Here is a 19,483-nt window from a genome sequence, read left to right as displayed (position 1 = left end):
TTTAATAGCGTCTCTTTATGTGCACATTTCTTGATAAATCCATGATAATAGCATAAGCCAGAGTTTTATTGTATAAATCACTGGCCATGTGCTGTTTACCTCAGGCATGGTCTAAGCAGGTGGGAAGCGCAAAGTACACAAACGCTTGACATCAAAATTGCCCTGTGGTGACTGATAATAACTGACACACCCCCACTGTGCCTGTCCCAACTGTCATATTCAGGGCAAGTCAATAAAAACCAACCGTGTGGAGGTGAGAACACAGCTTGTAAAAACAGCACTTCACTAAAAACTGGCTGTGTGCCAACACATAATGTGAGCCCTTAGTATCATCTATCTTTTGACAATAAAAGCCCAATTTGTAATTTAAATTCATGAATTCCTGTGTTCCGCTCAGAAAGACTTGCTGTCTCTTTGACCCTTTGGAGTCATTTACCCATTAAAACGCCTTTGAATCCATGATTGAAGTTTTTGTTAGGATTTGGTTGATTATGATAATGATTCAGAGCTTTAACATAATAATATGTAATAATAATAGAATCATAATGTCCTGAGTGGAGCATGTGTGCTTATTTGTTACAGCTAAACCACAAAAAGAAGTATATCCTGCTGTCCCATGATCCTATGAATTCTGCAGAAATTGGTCAAATTTGCACAGAAACACTTTCAATTCAAAAGTGTTTATTTTTTCACAGTGTGCTACAAATTTGGCCCTATTCTGTATTTTTGCTGCTGTGCAGTTTTTATATTTTTAGCAGTGGTTGAGATTTTACAATTTTTTTAAAGAATTCATAAACACTGAGAGGGGAAATGAAGCTGTCATGCGCCAGAGAAATATCAAACAAATGCACACTGAATGTCACAGTAAAATGTACGAGTGGTCAGAAATAAAATGCCATCATGCCCTGCCATGTGTACTACAGAGATTAGCTCATACTCTTTTGTTGTTACCATCAGTCTAAACTAAGAACAACCAACAAAGTTCACTCAATTGTTCTTCATGGTACCGCAACAAACTGAATTATACTGAATCATATTGCTTCATATTAGACCAAAAATAAATTTGCAACAATAAAATAACTGACCAGGCCAAAGACTTTTTCCTTTTCTGATTCTGATTAAAAATAGGAAGTAGGATGAAACATGACATAAGTAGAGAAACCATATGTTGGATTTAAGCATTTGAGCATGAACATGTCCACCATGTGAAACATTCCTCTAACTCAATACATTTCGTTCAGCCAGATATTCAGTCAACAGCTTAAATTAAACAACTTTATTGACAAGGGTAACAGAAAATGGGGGTGGGACCTAGTTAATGTGTGTTGAATGCGCTGAGGAAACAGGATGATGAATGTACTTTGCTTAGAATAGCGGAGGAGGAAAATCACTGTTAAGGCCACTGATCTCAGAGTGTTAATTATTTTAACCTTTATTTGTCTGGTTGAGGTATGCTTAAACACATTGACATGAGGGCGCTGCCAGCTGGAAGCTGCAATCTCAGTCATCCCCAAAGCAGTTAGCTGGTCTACTGAGGCATTTGATAGTTTAATGCTGTGCTGATCTACACTTTGTTCATGTTCAGATTTCTGTCACTGAAAAAGTGATTATATGATAAGATATTTTATTTATTGTTATGTGACTCACTTTTTGCAACACACACACAGCTATTTTTATTGCATTATTGCACTGTTTAAGAAAATAAAACAAAAACAACAAATGCATCTGCTTCCATATTTGACTACATCCTTGAATTATTTTCACAACATTTGCATCAGGACCATGAAATGGGGCTATGGTACAAGTATAAATTTCAGGTCTAGTGTGAGTATAACATACAGCATGTTTTTGGAAAGAAAAACCAACCCCCCAATTTATCCAGTGTGGTCAAGACTGAGAAGGAACGATAATAAAATCTAAGAGTTATATTTTGATCGCAGTGATCAAGCCGGCACTTTGCACAAGAGAAAAACAGTCATATAGCATTTGCGTCCAAGACAATGACCTCTGTCTGACCTCTTTGATACTGCTCCCTTTCTCTCACACAAGCACACACACACACACACACACACACACACACACACACACACATACGGTCTGCTGGTGTTGCTGATGTTGGCACATTTGTGCTCTGGGACAAGAGCTGCTTCATTGGCACTGATTACCGCTTTATTCTTCCCCTGCAAACACCGGCCAACATCACCCTGCATACCAATGGCCTACACCAACCAGAGAGAGAGAAAGTGAATGAGAGAAATGGCGAGGGAAAAGGAATGAAGAACGAATATAAGAATGAGAGATGAAAGAAAAAGGGGAGGGAAACAAACTAGGGAGTAAGCAGGGCTGGGCAAATGGTGAAAAGAAATTACAGCAAAACCGTTTCTCATAGAAGTCTATACAATATGTTGCAATATAAATCAAGTTAATATTTTAGTAGTAGATTAAGAACATGGAAAATGAATACGATGTGTATAGACAGCAAACAGGAAGTCAGTTTTAACAAATGTCAAATAAATTCAACATGAATTAAACCTATTAAATCTTGTCAGTATAAACCCTTTAAGAGTGTGAGAGAATTGTTTATGGTTAAGAAACATCTCGGTCACTTGCACCTGTTTGAATCATTCATTTTGACAGTGCATACAGTATCAGCACCAAGTCTATGTGATGTCTTTTCTGTTATCTTTACCCTTTTAATATTTTTACATACATCAGTTTCATGTTGGACTGTTGTAATTAACTCACCACCACATCATACATTTGCTTATCTTGTTTAATCACAATGTCTTCTTTCTTTACATTTAAGGTTGTTGTTGCTTTTGGGCTGTCACTTTCTTTGAAGACATTGTGTCTACTGTATACTCTTTACTCATTTTACCCCAAAACAAAAGCATTCGGGATTATGGTTTGGCTAACTTAACTAACAAACCCTGCTGTTTATTAGGGAGTGGGCTGTCTGTTCTTAAAGTAAGGATACCGGTATATAGCCCAGCGTTTGAAACAAGTAACAAAATTCTTCACTTAAAAATGAAAAGTTGAATTCATAAACAATAAAAAGCACCCTTGATCAGTTCAGTTCCGGGGTTTGCTCGTACAACCTTACTTTTACTGGTAGGACCAGTAGATTATGGTGGCTAAAGTTAGCTAATGTTAGCATTAGTTAGGGTTGATGGATGGATCAATAAAATATGGGAATTTAAAGACCGCCAGACACAGAGACCGCTGTTCGTTTCCCTTTTCACACCAACACTATTATTTTATTCATTATTTTAAGCATGACCACGATCACTCCCTAACCTTAACCAATTGTTCATTGTTAATTGTAATGGATGTCACATCATAAAATGTAAAAAACTTTTCTATTGATTTGGAAAAAAATTTAAGATTAAAGGTTACAGCACTGAATAAACCATGTTTGGTGAGCAGAATCTTACCTGATTTATTCCACTGCACAGTTCACTGAGCTACAACCTTCTGTCAACTCAGCATACTGGACGTTCACACTGTGATTCTGTTAACTTTGTAGGATCACACTGAGCTATAATTCTGTTCTGTCAGTTCAGTACAGAACGATAGAATTCAGCATGTCGGCCTTTTCCTGCACACACACTAGTCCGTGAAAGGTACAAGTCTTTTCAGAGCAGAGCGACTGTGGCAGCAATAAGTTGAAGATGGAGAGGAGTTGAATCTGCAGAAGTTAACATTCACGGCCACATCGATGGGCTTCAGATGTGTCAGGCGGGGGCCTTCTGAATGAGTCACAGTCCGCAGTCTGAGGAGAGCTGATAAGACCTGACTGAGGACCTGCTATTCAATGGGCGACTGATGGAGTTGGAACAAAACACATGACACACACACATATACAGAACCTGTTCATACATACACACACACAAGGTGGAAGTATAGTTTCAGACAAATAAAGAGGATTTGGTTGAATTATAATATATATAATAACAGATACTTTATTTATTGAATGAAAAAATTGAGTTGAACAATTGCTTAGCTTTAAATAATGCCAAAGTCTAGATAAAATTATATAAAACTAAGAGTCTGCTGGTGTTTGTGTTACAAAAACATAACCTTACTGACCATAAAACGCAAACATTTTCATTACTCTTCTCTTTTTAGATGGACGTTGTTGAGAAAAGACAGCACAACAGATGAAATTGTTATGTATCACAATGGGAGGACTGGCTGTATTTGGAGAAGCATGGAGGAAGACTTTTGGAACTGGTGTTATACAGAAACATTTTGCCAATTCAATTCTTCATATTGGCAAAAGAAGCGTTTCGTGACCAAACTATTCCAATTGCTTCCCCTGTTGAATTGCAAGATGTCTCGGGAGAGCTTGATGCCATATGTGATTGCCTGGATATCAACCAGGGTCTTTAAGCCAGTAAAAGACTCCACTGTTTAGACATTACTGAACATCTCTATAAAGCTATACTGTTCCAAAACAGCAACTTTAGGCAAGCATGCTCGGTTTGTTTAAGCACTTTCCAAACCAAGAATCAAACCCTTGCCTTTTTCACTTGCAGCAACAACATCTCTAAACGTCTCTTTCCTCTTGCTTAGAAAAACAGATGACGCTCTGACATGATGGCAAACATTTTCCGTTTATGGCACAATCAATGTGCTAGGACAGTCTAATTGATTTCCGCTGGGATTTATGCCATTTATCTGGTTATTTATGCTGTAGTTTAGGCAAATGTTCAATATCTAATGAAATTCCAAATGAAGGGTGCTGACAGAGAGAGTAGGAGAAATTAGATGGAAATAGACTTTAGCATATTGCTGTAACAGCAAGACTGCATGTTAAAAACAATTTGTATGTATTTAGATTTATACAGAACCACTACTCAGCCTTCTGTTATCTTGTTTCAGTGGCCAATCACGGTACTCCAACTGAAAAATCCCCTGAACCCAAAAAGTCGTTCTTATAAATTTTGACAGGACATTCAAATTGCAAACAAGGTAATTTATTACCCTTTGTATTATGAATGTTTAATCCATGAAGGTTTTATATTTGTAAAAGCTTTTTTGGAGCCAGGGGATTTTTATCAACACAACTTCTTCCAAATTTAATGCGAAGCATTCTAGTAATACATCCATGGCTAATGCTAATGTTAAAACTCCATGAGTTGGTTGAAAACTCTGCCTCCAGCTGATTCATTTTAAAACAATAAATTTAAATTTGATGTCTACATTCATGATAGAATGCTAAAGGACAGGGGCTAAAGCTATGTGACCCAGGCAAAAAGACATCATCGGTTAGTGATCCATGTAAATGACATGGAAATAAAGGAGTAACAATATTTGTGTATTGCAGGGTAGAGGTACTTATACCTGGTGCTGTATTATGATAAATAAAATATGTAGTTAAAATGTTTTAACCTAACATAACCCTTTGATTGATTTGATTCTTCCTATAGAAAAACATATTTGACAAGCATCACAGTGGTTAGATTTATGCTTTATTGTTCATATTTTGAAAACAGTATGCTTCACTTTTACAAAAGAGAAGGATCTGAGGATGAGGACTAACTGATGACATGGCGAAGGAAAGTTTGTCTGGGAGGAAAAAAAGAGCAGGAAAGAGCCATTATCATTACTCTAAACATCTGGGTGGATATTCTGGTCCTGAACAGCAATTTTTACAGGTAACATGTAAACCCACTAAATAAAGTTGTTTGCTGATGACATGCCCCTACTGTAGGAAGTAAGGTATATTTAGCTGAGCTTGCTAGCATTTGCAGCTTACATTAGAGCCGACAAACACTGTTTATTCCATTCTTTACACTTTTGCTCTTGTGTTTTTGGTTTTGATAAAAAGGCACCACCCTCCAGAGTATAGCCAGTTGTCCAACCATAGGACAAATGCAGTTTGTCAATTGCTTTTCAGTCATGGGCCCAGGATTAAGTCCCCATGTGTTATGTCCCAGCTCGTGTGGGGAAAAGAGACGTAAACATAAACCAGATGTTCATGGTATAATGGAAGTTACTTATTTAAAATACAGGGTTTCAACAAAGGTCTACAAAAGGAAGTGGGCGATGGTTGCTGCATAAATGAATGAAAACAATATAACCAAAAGAGGTCCTTTCAAACGAGGGATTGCTAATCTAACCAACCAACAAAACAGAAGAACAAAATAAAACACAAGGAGCCCTAACACCATGTTGGTAAGCAGCCACCCTGCTGAGGAGCCCTTGAGCGACACACCAAACATAACAACATTCCCTTGAGCAAGGCACTTACCCAGCTGTGAATGTGTGTTACTGAAAAAGAGGGGGGGGAAACATTTTTGTCAGCAAAACTACAATACTGTGGTCAAATAAATGTTAATAAAAACACAATTTTCATTTATTTTAATTGTGCCAGTGCAGATTTTTATTCTATGATTGCTTATTATACTGTTTAATCAACTGAGCTTCATTGCTCCCCTTTCCCCCTACGATACAGACTATGCTCAGCTTAAGATATAACACCCCGAAGGAAAGTCTTCACTGTGATTATAGATGTGATGATGATGTTGATGGCTACCATCTGCAGCACCTAAGCACCTACAATTACAGTCACAAACAAAATACATGCTGGAAGGTATGATTGCTTTAACACATCATCTTCCAAGACTCATGATGCCCCCCCCCCGAATATAATATCCAGTGCTGAAAACAACAACAATAAAATATTTAGTTTTGTTAATATGCAGATAAATTAACATCCCATCTTCACTAATAACATTTATTCATTTTTTTCTAATTCCATTACAACTGAAACCCTTGGTAACTGGAATCTGGGATTCAGTCATTGCTGTGATATGTTGGCAAGTTAATTCTGTTGTTCATTTACTGGGGGGAAATAAATTATAACTACAATGGTTTCAACTACATACAAATATGGTACTGGTGTGAATAACTGTTATCCAACATTTACATAAGTGTCATTATGTTCCACAGACAGAGGAGGTGATTGTAGACTAATTGTTGATTATATCAGCAACCTTTATAGAAACATGACTTAACTTTTCTGCTGCCTGTTCTGTTTGGATCTTTACCTAATATATCACAGAACTGTGTCTTACACTGGGCAACAGCTCTCCTGCTAATTTACCTTAAAGTGCCAAATGGGAGAAGATTTTGCGGTGGATCTTCTCCAGGCTCTTTGCTCCCTCACAACATTATCAGAGCAAGAACACAGAGCGCACTGCTTCCAAAGAGCAAGAATACATTACAGGATATTTTATTGGTTATGAGTGATCGTGCACCACCTCACTGCTCCACCGCCACAAGAACCACACCTTTGGATTCAAACTTACCAAATATCAGTCACCCCATCTTGAATGCCTTACAACAGGCCAGTGACTCAGGTTTGTGCAGTACACTGTTGATAATAATAAACATTTTTTACCTTTACTCTGTAGCTAACCCTGCTCTATGACCTCCCTGGAAAGGCACAAGCAAAAAGATTATTTCCCCCCGCAGGGATCAATAGAGCATCAGAAAAAAGCGTACACTGTATTTCTGCTACCTTGTTGTTTTATACACAGACACGAGACCAAGAAAAAAAGAGTTTTTTAATGATTCTGGTGATTTAGAGAATCTAATACTGAAATACTGACAACACACTAAGTGATAAACAGGTGATACACTTCTTTAAAATGTTGACATCATGTGTTGTCCTTTTTTATGTGCTGTCATCAACTCTAACACAAAAAGAGGTACGTTCACACAGCAGGAAATCTCTCCTCACTCTTTAAAGCTATCCCTCACTCCATGATCACAAATACTAGGATGATGTAGGAGGGATGGATAGAGGGTCTGGAGGGAGGGGGGGGGGGGGGTGAGGGTAAATGGATGGAGGGTGAGAGTTGAAGGGATGTGGGGATAAGGGGGTGAACAGTGAGGGATGAAGGGATGAGTGAAGAAATCAGGATGGATGGGCTGTTAATGGGCCAGTTCCAGCTGGTGGCGGGAAGACAGGAGGCAACCAGGGGAGTCGAGACTCTGAGTGGGGGAGCCGTCTCATATACTCCCGTACTGTGATCAGATTGAGCCCCCAGCGATTTCTGTATTCAAGCAAAGGAGAAAGAAGGGCAAAAGGGAGCTTGGGGGGGTGGGGAGGGGGCTGAGTCAAAGGGGAAAGAAAGCATAGGGTGTGCTTAAGTGTTAGCGGCATGGTCTTTGACCATGGTGTTTGCAAGGTCTTTTGGATAGCTGAGTGTGTGTGTGTGTGTCTGTGTGTGTCTGTGTGTGTCTGTGTGTGTCAGTCTGTTTTATTTGCAAGGTATGGTGCTGCAGCGTATATGATTTAGTTAGTAATTAGGGAATAGAGACATATCCAATTATTGGGGTTGTGAAATATCACCCTGTCTTAGTAGTTATTCCAGTACTGTCTCCACCCTGCCTTATTATTACACCAGCTGCATATATGATTAGGTGTGTGTGTTTAAGAGAGAGAGAGAGAGGGACAGAGACAGAGAGAGAGAGAGAGAGAGAGAAAATTCCGTATGTGTGTGTCCATGGAAAGGCCCACAAAGGAAACTCATTTCTGCTCATTGTAGATTATAGGTGGCAGGACCACATGCCCGTAGGAGCTGTAGCCAAAGCCATTGCTGACAGTCTCATGACACCCGGTGTGTTTGTGTGTGGCTGTGTGTGTGGGTCCATGTAGTGGGAAAAAAATCCATCTCATAATGTATTTTTCTCCTCCTGTCTGACTTTAAGTACATGGGCGCACACACACAAAGATAAGTACTAGGCTACGTCATAAACAAATCATACCACTCCTGCAGCTCCATTGTACATAAAGTGGAACGTCATCAATCAGATATATGCACTTCTGTTCTCACACGGAAGTGTAAATACATAGAGGGCTGCAATGGTGACTGTTTGTTTGTCCTTTGTGTGCATAAATGCGAGCATGCATTTGAGAGAGTGTGTAAATCTGCAAAATCATATCACACCTATTGAAGAAGCCACCACCCGCTCTGCCTGTCACCAGGGGAAACAATCAGGGGCCATTCTGTGTCAGAAACTGGAGAGCTGCTATCTCCAACCATCTGGGAGAGGAAAAAGAGAAATACTCTGAGGAGCTTTCCGAAGGCTGCCAGAAAAAAAATGAACAGATTTCTGATGTGGAGGTAGACAGAGAAAACATTCACTTCATAGAGACCATAGAGAGGGCACTCATATAAACGGCATAGATTGCTATCTGCTCTGGGCGGAGGTGATGACAAGGGAGACTGCAAAGTGAAGAGGAAATAAGTGTTCTCACGTTTACCTTGCAAGCACAATGTGCAAGTATACAATACATTATGCATGGGAAAGTGAGTCACAGGCTGAAATATGATTTGCATTTTATTTCATATTTTGTTGCTAGACACAACATCAATGCAAAGTAAAAATATTATAGAGTGTGTATTAATCTCCCTGTAGACTCCTTTCTTTTGTTCCTACCTTACACACACCTGCCTCCAGCCCCTCCCTTTTCTACAAGGGACGCACGCGCACGCACACACACACACACAGAAAGACAGACATGAGAGATCAAGTGATGCAGTAGATGTAGTGAAGCATGTGGAAATAATTTACATAAGTTACACATGGGACCGTGGGAGGACAGAGAGAGGCTACTCTTGTATTCGGGAAGATGGGAGCACATTTGTCATGTCCTGCAGCATGAGAGTGCATGCAATAAGGGGGAGGGGTAGTTTTGGAGTACTTTTGCGATATACTTGTTTATAGCACATGAGAGCGCAATAAAAACTCGAGTTTTTCCTCACATGCCCGTCTTGAGATATGCACGCCGTTATCACTGCGTACTGTTGCCTTGAATCAGACTCCGCTGGTCATGTAGAGAATTCCACAGCTCTCTGACAACAAAAACCATGCCACGGTAACAGCCGCCTCTCTCCGCCTGCCGCCCTGCGCGCACCTGATTGGATCAAATGAATGAAAGGCATATTCCTCCGCGGTTCCCATTGGCTCGGGGGTAATGGACCCGTGACTGTGCTCCAGTAAAACCCACTGGAGGCGGGGCGCGCAGGCTGAGGCGGAGCTCTCCTTGGTACTTAAACGGAGCTGGCGCTGAAAGAATTCAAGTACTAGCAGGCACGACATCCGGCACCCGGTGCGCGGTGCAAAGAGTGACAGACAAGTGTGAGAAGAAAGAGGAGAGAAGAAGAGCACGAAGGGGAGCAGGGGATCGTGTAGCTCTCTGTACTAATGGACCATAAGGAAATTTAACCATTTGCCCGGGGAGCGCACAGGTATCCTTTTTTTCTCCAGTTTCTGTTCATTTTGCGCCATGCGTAAATACACGGTGCTTTTTCTTCACAGTTTTAACAGCTGCAAGAGACTGGTTTTCTCTTTTTTATGTTCTTTCCTTCCTGTCCTTTCTCCTACCTGGGAACCTCTGGCTCGTTTGCAATCGACTGGAATTAATGATAGACTAATGGGTGTTATGTTAGTGTACTCTTTCGGCTCAATAACACGAGAGAGCTCTTGCCCCTCTGTACAGGTGACTGCTCAGAAGTGTTGAGTTCTTTTTTAGCCTACTCTCGTATCTGTCGAGCAGAGGGATTTAAATGGGGTGAAGCGTTTGTGCATAATGTGGCTTATTCTATGAAAGGTGTTTGTATTTTACGCTATTGACCCCCCCCACCCCCACCCCCTCTCTCTTTCTATTCCTCTCAGACACCGCAGTCCATGCCTCTGCCTTGCCAGGTCATTGATGGGAAATCAACTGGATCGGATCACCCACCTCAACTACAGCGAACTGCCCACGGGGGATCCGTCCGGGCTGGAGAAGGACGAGCTTCGGGTCGGCGTCGCCTACTTCTTCTCTGACGAAGAGGAGGAGGTGGACGACCGCACTCCGTCCGACTGCGGCTTCACCAAGGACCACAGCCCGGCCGAGGAGGGACCCTTTTCGGTCAGCGAGGTGGAGTACTCCGCCTTCTGCTCCCAGGAATGCATCTTCTCCAAGCTGCGGGAGAACGAGGACTTGAATGTGTACTCGGCCAAAACTTTGCTGACAATGTGCAAACCAGGGGACCTGCTGGAACTGGTGGCCACCGCGCAAGCCCCCCACTGGGCCATCTACGAGCAGGACGACCAGGTCATTCATCTGCACAAGGGCGAGATCCGCAAGGACAGCCTGCTTGAGATCAGCAACGGGCGCCACGGGAGGATAGTCAACAATCGGTACCGGTACCGGCCGCTTCCCCCTGACCTAGTGATGCAGAACGCAGCGGGACACCTCGGCCTGAGCAGGGAGGAGATTTGCTGGACCAACTCGGAAAGTTTCGCAGCCTGGTGCCGCTTTGGGAAACGGGAGTTCAAAGCCGGGGGAGAGGCGCACTCTGCGGAGCAGCAGTATTTCCTCAAAATGCATCTGTCCGGCAGCGGGGTGCACACTCTGGTCTTTCGCAGCCTGGAGGACATGATCCGGGAGAGGAGGCGAGTGGACGCCAGTGGAATTCTCAAAGAGCTCTCTTTGGTGAATGGGGGCAAGGAGTGATCAGGGATTCCGTTTGATATCCTCTCCTCCTCCAACCCCAACCCCCCCCCCCCCCCAACGCGCACGGACGCACAGTTTTGCGCGTACACAAACGTACCCGCACACACGCACACAAGCACACAGACGCACACACATGCAAGGACCTGTTGGTATTGGACTGTCTGTTTGTTACGGATGGACCCGGGGCTGCGTCTGGACCGCAGGCGCTCTGTGGAGGAATTTCCATTAAATTGCTGAAAACTCAGAGAGCGGCCATATAAACAGACAACGCCCCTTCAGATTACAAATCGTGCTGGGTGGGACACACGACTTCTACTACACCTATTGCCCCGAACAGCGAAATCACCTTTACAATTCGCACATAGCGCACACGGCTCGGTTTGGTTTTCTGTTTCATTTCTCGGGATAATGGAATTGGCCCCTTCTCGGCATAGGGCGCCTGCTGCGGCAGACCAGACGGTGAGACCGGGAGAGGGAGATATTGGGGATAGGGAGGGGGTGCGGGGTGACAGATAGGATCTGGGATGGCTCTCGAAAAGTCTCCCTTATATTTTTTTACTGTTAGCTTTAAGACCGGGACTGACCATAACACAGATCCATTAATCCATAGACCTCTGACAGTCCCAGATGGCAGTTGCCTAAACAAAGCATTTGGCTTGTTAAAGCTCCCCTTTTGCCATAACAAGAGTACTGTCATTCTCACAATGCTGTCATCCTGCTCCACAGCACTGGATGTATGTGAAAATTGTATTCATATATTGATTTCAATTTGAGTCCCTTATTTTTGTATTTAAGTTTAGTGGATTTAACCCTGATCTCTTTTTTTGGTTCAAATAAATGGAGGTTGAAATATGAAAATAATCACTCTGTCCAGCAGGTGTTCTTTGGTCATCACTGCTTACACACAAATGCATGATCTCTCACTCTCACTGGCACATGGAGGGATGTATGAATTATTGATTGTTCCAGTGCCTGCTGACCTGCCTCAAGCCAAATAGGCTTCATATAACTCCACAGTATTTGGAGGCAGTAAAATAGTCATCTGCATCAAACCCACAAAGGCTTTATGAAAAATCCATATGGGATATGCGAGCTACAGTATATAGACAGAGTCAATGAGATCATACATTATTTGGCCACAGGCTGTTTTTCCATGTGTATCTCCCGATTATGTGTTTTTCCTTCTTCACAGAAGCATTTACTAAACTCAAGTTGGCTTCTTAAATCCTATTTTATATCTTTCAATCTGAACAAGATGTCCTCCAGATAATGCAGATACTGAGGAAACACATTGTGTTGTTGTGGCACCTGTGTTGTATTAGCCTGCAGTGGATTTATCTCTGGATTGATGTTTTTACACGTCTGCTATGAGAGTGCCTTCCATTTCTTTTGTGTAATATCAGTGAAGGTGGGATCAATCACCTCAGTACTCCAAAGACGCCCATCTACCTTCACTTGCCTCCTCACGTTTGCTTAATTGAGTGTGAAAGGAGAGTAGATTTATGGAAAGAGTCCGCCGTAGTGTGTGTCTTTGTTCTGTCTGGCAGCCTGCTACACCTGTGATGCATTTTTGATTGTATACATAAGCTGAGGAGGTTTTCAGAATATATTGTTGCCACTATGGAGCTTGTCTGGTTGAATCCTCACCTTTAGGTAGGGGACTTTAGCCTTAATGTGGTGGTGGCTAAATCCAACTGGAGAGGAATGGCAGACAAAGAATATATACAGAGAGAGAGAGAGAGAGAGAGAGATTGTGTATTCAGGGAAAGTAGCATGCATGCAGGGTAACTGGTGGGACTGATTTTGTTTTTGTTTGTTGCACTGGCATGCTCAATCAGACACAGGTCTTCTGCACAGTCTGTGTGTGTGTGTGTTTGAGTGTGCAGGTGTTGCAGTCTCACCTCTCAGACATGACAAAATACAGACAAAAAGCCTGTGAACTGTGTAAATTTGCCGTGAGAACATTTTCTCCAGCTATTGACCCAAATACTTTATTCTACCGGCTTTGTTGTGGATATATCAAAACATTTCTTCTCTCGTTAACACCATCTCCTGAAATTATCTTTAGCTTCTGTTGGCTGGTATTTCAACAGTCTTGCTTTGTATTGCTTTACCCTCATCACCTTTGTTTCTCATTGTTTCACCAAAGCCAAATATCTTTCTATCTTTTTTGCTGCTGGCACAGCATAACCACATTTACATCAAATTCTGTTTCGATACACATGTGGCCAGGTAGCTGGTTGTGGAAGTGAGTGTGGGCGTGTGTGAGTGCGTCAAACATCCCCTGTGAGTCTGAAAAATCAGGGTACTGGGGCAGCCCGTGTTAAGAGAGCTTGTGTGTGTGTGTGTTTGTGTTATGTGACTAACAGGCATTGGAGAAAGATTTACAATTGTGTGCCCCAGGCAGATAATGCACACCCCATTGTTAGCTTGAGAAGAGGCATGACATTGTGTGTGTGTGTGTGTGTGTGGTGTATATACCATATATGTGTGGGTGAGAGTTTGAGACTTAACAACCCAAGCTGTGAGTATCAGGTTGTATGTAGCCTACATATTTGTGTACAGGCCATTTGCTGTGTGCATGTATATTCATGAGGATCTGCATGTATCCATCAGCGACAGTGGGAAAGTAAACGCTGTTACTAGGGAAACTCCAGCCACTGTCACACTGTATATCTACCGAGGTCTTGTGTCTGCATGCATGTGTGTGTGTGCAGACCCTACACAGCTTAAAGCTCGTTGTTAGCCTTAACAGCTACTCATGTAAGACAAATATATGACAACCAAATCTCTCTCTTTGTCTCTTACTCTCTCTCTCTCTCTCTCTCTCTCTCTCTCTCTCTCTCTCTCTCTCTCTTCTCTCTCACTCATGCACTGACTCACTGGGGACCAACTATTGTTCAGTGGCATGGATGTATTCAATTCACACTGGGGTTCGTCTTTAGTGCGCGTGTGTGTGTGTGTGTGTGTGTGCATCTGGACAAAGCGGATCCCAGCTTGCCTGCTGCCAGCTAAATCAGTGGTCTCAGAGGAGATGTTCTGGGGAGGAGGGAACAAGGCAGAATATCCTGTCTCCACAATGCCTTTAAGAGGATCTCCCTCTAATCTAGACACTGGCCTGGACTCCCAGTAGACTTGAATGTCTTGTTTTCCTCTTCCTTTCCTCAACAACTTAGACTACACAGCTGGTGATGTAAATGAGGCAGCGGTAAATGGGTTACATGCTGTTGAGCCAACGGTACCAGTGGTTTCTTCTAAACATCTGTGGTAAAATGTGTGCATACATCACATGCAATATTCCTGTGTTTGAACCAGCACTTGCATACTGACTTTTAGAACTGATTACACGCTGCAACACATTTACAATTTGAAATTACATGGCCAGCTGGACCGGCTTATCAGTGCACTCAAATCATTGTCTTTCAAGACTGACTGAACTTAGGTTAATATGAACATGTCACTTGGACGGGTGCTTGGACAGGGAGTCTGTCCCTTAAAACATGTATGTAGCATTGTAGTCTGTCATCAGTATTTTATCAGTGAAATGACTTCAACAAAGATCTTGCACAAAGTCTTAAAAGATACATCTGGTGTGTTCCATATTTTTTCCTATTGTCGTCAAATCCCATGAAAAGACTAAAACCAACAATGAAGTACATAGCCATACTGCTCCACTGCATAACACAAACTATTTAAAACAGACCGTTGAGCCGCATCACAGCACTGCATGACATAATACTTTATTACGATGACCATGGGTACTGTAGTATTTTTTGATTCAGTCCCACATTCACCGTCCTGCTGCTGTAAATACTCACCAGAGCACCAAACCTGCAGCTGAAATTAGTCCACTCTTGTTTAAGAAATGTTTGCTAAAAACACTTCCCAGTTGTTTTACGAAATTACTTAGCCTTTCGTTTTTTAATGAAAGTTTACATTTGTGACCTGAGTCCTAACTTTAGTAAGAACTAATGAGCTTGTGGTTCAGAGTCACAGACAGGGTAGGGAAGTTGGAAAGTACTGTGAGACAGACAGACTGTTTGTTGTGGTCTTTTCTTGGGATTTGTTGACAAAAACAGAAATATAGAAAATCACCAGCTTTGACTTTTAATGACAGGAGTGTGGTACCAACAACTATTTATACTGAGAAGGAGCTAGAAATGCCAAACACCGTCAGTCATGTACTTTATGGAGTTACAACATTTCAGTCAGTCAAACTTCATCGGGTCAAAATAATGTAAGATTCTTACCTCAGGGAAGCCTACTGTGTCTTATTACTAGACAAAGTAGCAAATCTGCCTGCGTGTGCTGGTCAGTTTGGTTGGTGGAATCTAAAATTTTCTTACACTTCACAGGGGAAGACTCCAAGGAAAAAGGGGAATCCCTGTTCTGTGGGATCATGTGTTAATAGATTAATGTCTCAACATGCCCACACAGAAATTATACCAGCTATTCTACATTCTTTCAGCACTATACAATAGTAACCGTCTTCCCACTGAAAGCAACCTGCATGTCAACTCCAGTGCCCCACCCAGATTTAGTTACAGGTGGAGTAACTGACATGCATATGAACACCTCTGTTCAAACAAGATCGTTTGTCTACACCTGGCCACTGTTTTTGCTTTACTCAAAACCTGTTTATTCAATTCAAATTTAATACTGGTATCAAAGGTAATTTGGAGAATTATTTGCTTTGTGATCCAACGAAGATTAAAATCAAGGGCAACTGGACTTGGTTGAAGATACTGGAAGACGTTTCGTCCCTCATCCAAAGGACTTCTTCAGTTCTGACTGACTGGCAGGGAAACTCAGCTATTTAACTCAGCTATTAAGTTTCCCTGCCAGTCAGTCAGAACTGAAGAAGTCCTTTGGATGAGGGACGAAACGTCTTCCAGTATCTTCAACCAAGTCCAATTGCCCTTGATTTTAACCTTCGTTGGATAACTATGACCTGGATGACTGAGAATCTTCATAGACATATTTGCTTTGTGTTTTTGTACCTCTGTGATTTTTTGTTATCAAGTGTGGATGTACTTCATCTATTTCTATTTTTGTTTTTGGGTAGTGGTGGAGGAAGTATTCAAATCATTTACCAAAGTTTTAAATAAATGTAATTAGGGTCCAAAATGACTTTTTGGCTCATCTGCCAATGGCAGGTAAACTGAGAATATTTACAAATCAACCAATATTTTTTAGTGGCCATAAAACTGCGTAATGCATTATTTGACAAAAAAGAATTACCTCATATTGTTAATATGTAAACTTATCTTTAGTATCACTTTAAAGAGACAATTATGGATAAATATTATCGAACTTTTACTCTGCACTTTTTCAAATAAAAATACTATCAATCAAGTACATTGTAGGCTACTGTTCCATCATCGTCAGATATGTCTTTGTCAACCACCCCTGTTCTCAAAACCATGCTCACTGGCTCCACCTATGGTCCCTTCATAGTGTGTGATTCGGGAGATAAGGAGACAATGACCACCGAAAACCTGACCACCGCTCAGCATTGCAGGAACAGCCACATGGAGGTGGCAGTCAGAGATAAACCAGCCATGGGCAGTAGCTGTCAGACTCTCCGTGTCCGTGCTGGAAACACAGAGCTGGAGCTTTGACCGTCACTAGAAGCACATTCATGGCCCCTTGTAAGAGTGTCTGTGTGGTACCTGTGTTGTAGCTGAGCTAGAGACTTGGATAGGCTGCGAGGCTCTCTAGTGTGTATGTGTGTTTGTGTGTGTGTGTGTGTGTGTGTGTGTGTGTGTGTGTGTGTGTGTGTGTGTGTGTGTGTGTGTGTGTCTGTGGGGGAGTCATGATCATGACTGGAATCTTGTTAGTGTTACAGGATACAGTAAGCCCATGATCTGAAATTTATATTTGGTGGCAGATGATATGAAATATGGTGTAAAACTTGTAAACTAAAATCAGAGTGTCAGTTGGACACGGTTCCTTTTACTGGCCAGGTGTGGCTTACATTTACTTGTCTGCCAAATGAGTAAATGTAAATGTACACGTTTTGATAAAGAAATGCAGTTTTCAATTAGATGCCGGGTCTGGTTTAAATAGAAGCTTTTGGGTTGTATAAAACCTCTCTAAACCCACCGGGTCACCCCCTTGAGCTAGTTCTTAGCTGCTTAGATAACACATACAAATATAAAAGTTTAAACTTATGTCAATGTGGACATGCTACACATCATTGGATCAAATAGATTCCCCACATTTCAATTGTTCAGTTCATTTTACGGGAACCAACACTGACTGATAGTCTTGCATTCCTCTGTCTCATCTCTAATTGTGACTGTGTGGCTTCTCCCTTTTTCGGCTCAACTTGCGTCATTTTGCCTTGTTCATAAAAGTTAACATCGTGAGCATATCCTTCCATCGCACACTGTAGCCCTTGCTGTCGGCTGACACCCAGAAATTGTCTAATACACAGTGCTGCACACAGCTAAATGGAACAGGCCTCGCTATGTTTCTTTTTGTCAAGCTTGTCCGACCTAGCAACAGTAACTAAGGGATGGCAGGACATAAGAAGGGTCAATTAAGCTTCTTTGATTGTCTGCACTGATGTCATGATAGGTACGGTGGACAGGGAGGGCCTTATCAGCCTCAGCTAGTAAAAAACACAGCAATGTAAACCTGGACATACACCGTGATTCCAAAACCGCCACCCTGTCCCCAATTTATTTTTTCGTCAAATCCAAAATTTGCCCACATTTAATTCTTGGCAGGTGTTCATAGTTGACCCTGAATGCAATGTCATTTTAAAAATAAAAATGCTCCATTACAAGTAAAAGTCCTGCATTCAAGAATTTTCTTAAGTAAAGGTACAGAAGCATTAGCAACAAAATGTACCTAAAGCATCAAAAGTAAAATCACTCATTAATATGTAAGCAGTACTCTTGTAGTTGTAGCTGGTCACGGTGGAGCTAATTGTAACTGCTTCTTAAGAGTAGAAACCCTGCTTTAATCTGTAACAATGTGTCACATTTACTGAGCTGATCATACATTTCTGAAAAGTAGCCTTCCCATAGCTGTTGAATAAATGTACTGGAGTAAAAAGTACAATATTTCCCTTTGAAATGTAGTGAGGTAGAAGTACACAGTAGCATAACATGGAAGTACTAAAGTAAAGTAATGTGTCATAAGTGCAGTAGTTCAGTTCACTGTTGTTGGGTAGCTCCACTGAATAATCTTTATGGGACTTTGAAGCACCCGTTGTTAAAACTAAAGCTTTATGAAATCAGTATTACCACAGCAAGTGTTAAGCTCTTTGTATGTGCTTTGCTAAAATATTTAGGGTCAGTGATAAAAAACAAATAACACTTTTAGGTGATAAAACCCAACTGTACCAACTATTTCCTATAGCTTACACATGTTCTATTTAGAGGGCAGGTGTTCCAACATCTGACTGTGCTTCACTGAGTTTAGGGACTGAATGGCCTCAGGACACACGCTCCCACATATTTGATTGCTTTTGGAGGGAAAGAAATTATCGGCCACCATAGGCTCCAGATAGGATGAGCAAGACATTTCTAAGGTGAAATCTAATTTGGAAGAAATGAAACATTTTGACAGCAGAAGTCATTTCCCATTCCTTTGACAGCAGTCGGTCTCATTCACAACCATTTTGTAAATGTCTCATCACATTTGCTGTTCGGTCTTTCATAATCAGTGTTTTACAAAGAAGCCCCCTTTCCCTGAAATCAGCTCCCTTCAACAGCTTTTTTTTCTCAGAATTAATGTGCGTAGTTGTAGTTTCCCAAATACATTTGTACATAATAATGAGCAATTTGGCAATGATGAAACATTCATGCAAAATGAATTTTTATGAAAACATTCTTAACAAGAGAATGCGGTTTGAATTCATTTAAGTAATGATAATGAGTTGCTTTAGCCTCCCTGTGGAGGTCAGAAATAGCAGGAATTTAGTGTCTGGCTCAAAGACACTCCAGTAGG

General features: G+C 41.5%; 1 protein-coding gene across 1 annotated transcript; it reads left to right on the top strand.

The window, feature by feature from the left end:
• The first annotated feature begins 10,115 nt into the window (after positions 1-10,115).
• On the top strand, positions 10,116-12,382 carry lratd1 (LRAT domain containing 1). Its single transcript, XM_038727844.1, has 2 exons — positions 10,116-10,268; positions 10,696-12,382. The coding sequence occupies exon 2, from the start codon at positions 10,733-10,735 to the stop codon at positions 11,519-11,521; it is 789 nt and encodes a 262-aa protein (XP_038583772.1). The 5' UTR covers positions 10,116-10,268; positions 10,696-10,732; the 3' UTR covers positions 11,522-12,382.
• The last annotated feature ends 7,101 nt before the right edge of the window (positions 12,383-19,483 follow it).

The sequence above is a fragment of the Micropterus salmoides genome, unplaced genomic scaffold (genome assembly GCF_014851395.1).
Source record: "Micropterus salmoides isolate LMB-PRFRI ecotype aquatic unplaced genomic scaffold, ASM1485139v1 Ms_hic_scaffold_18, whole genome shotgun sequence".
Lineage (NCBI taxonomy): Eukaryota > Metazoa > Chordata > Actinopteri > Centrarchiformes > Centrarchidae > Micropterus > Micropterus salmoides.
This window is presented reverse-complemented; position numbering and strand designations above follow the sequence as displayed.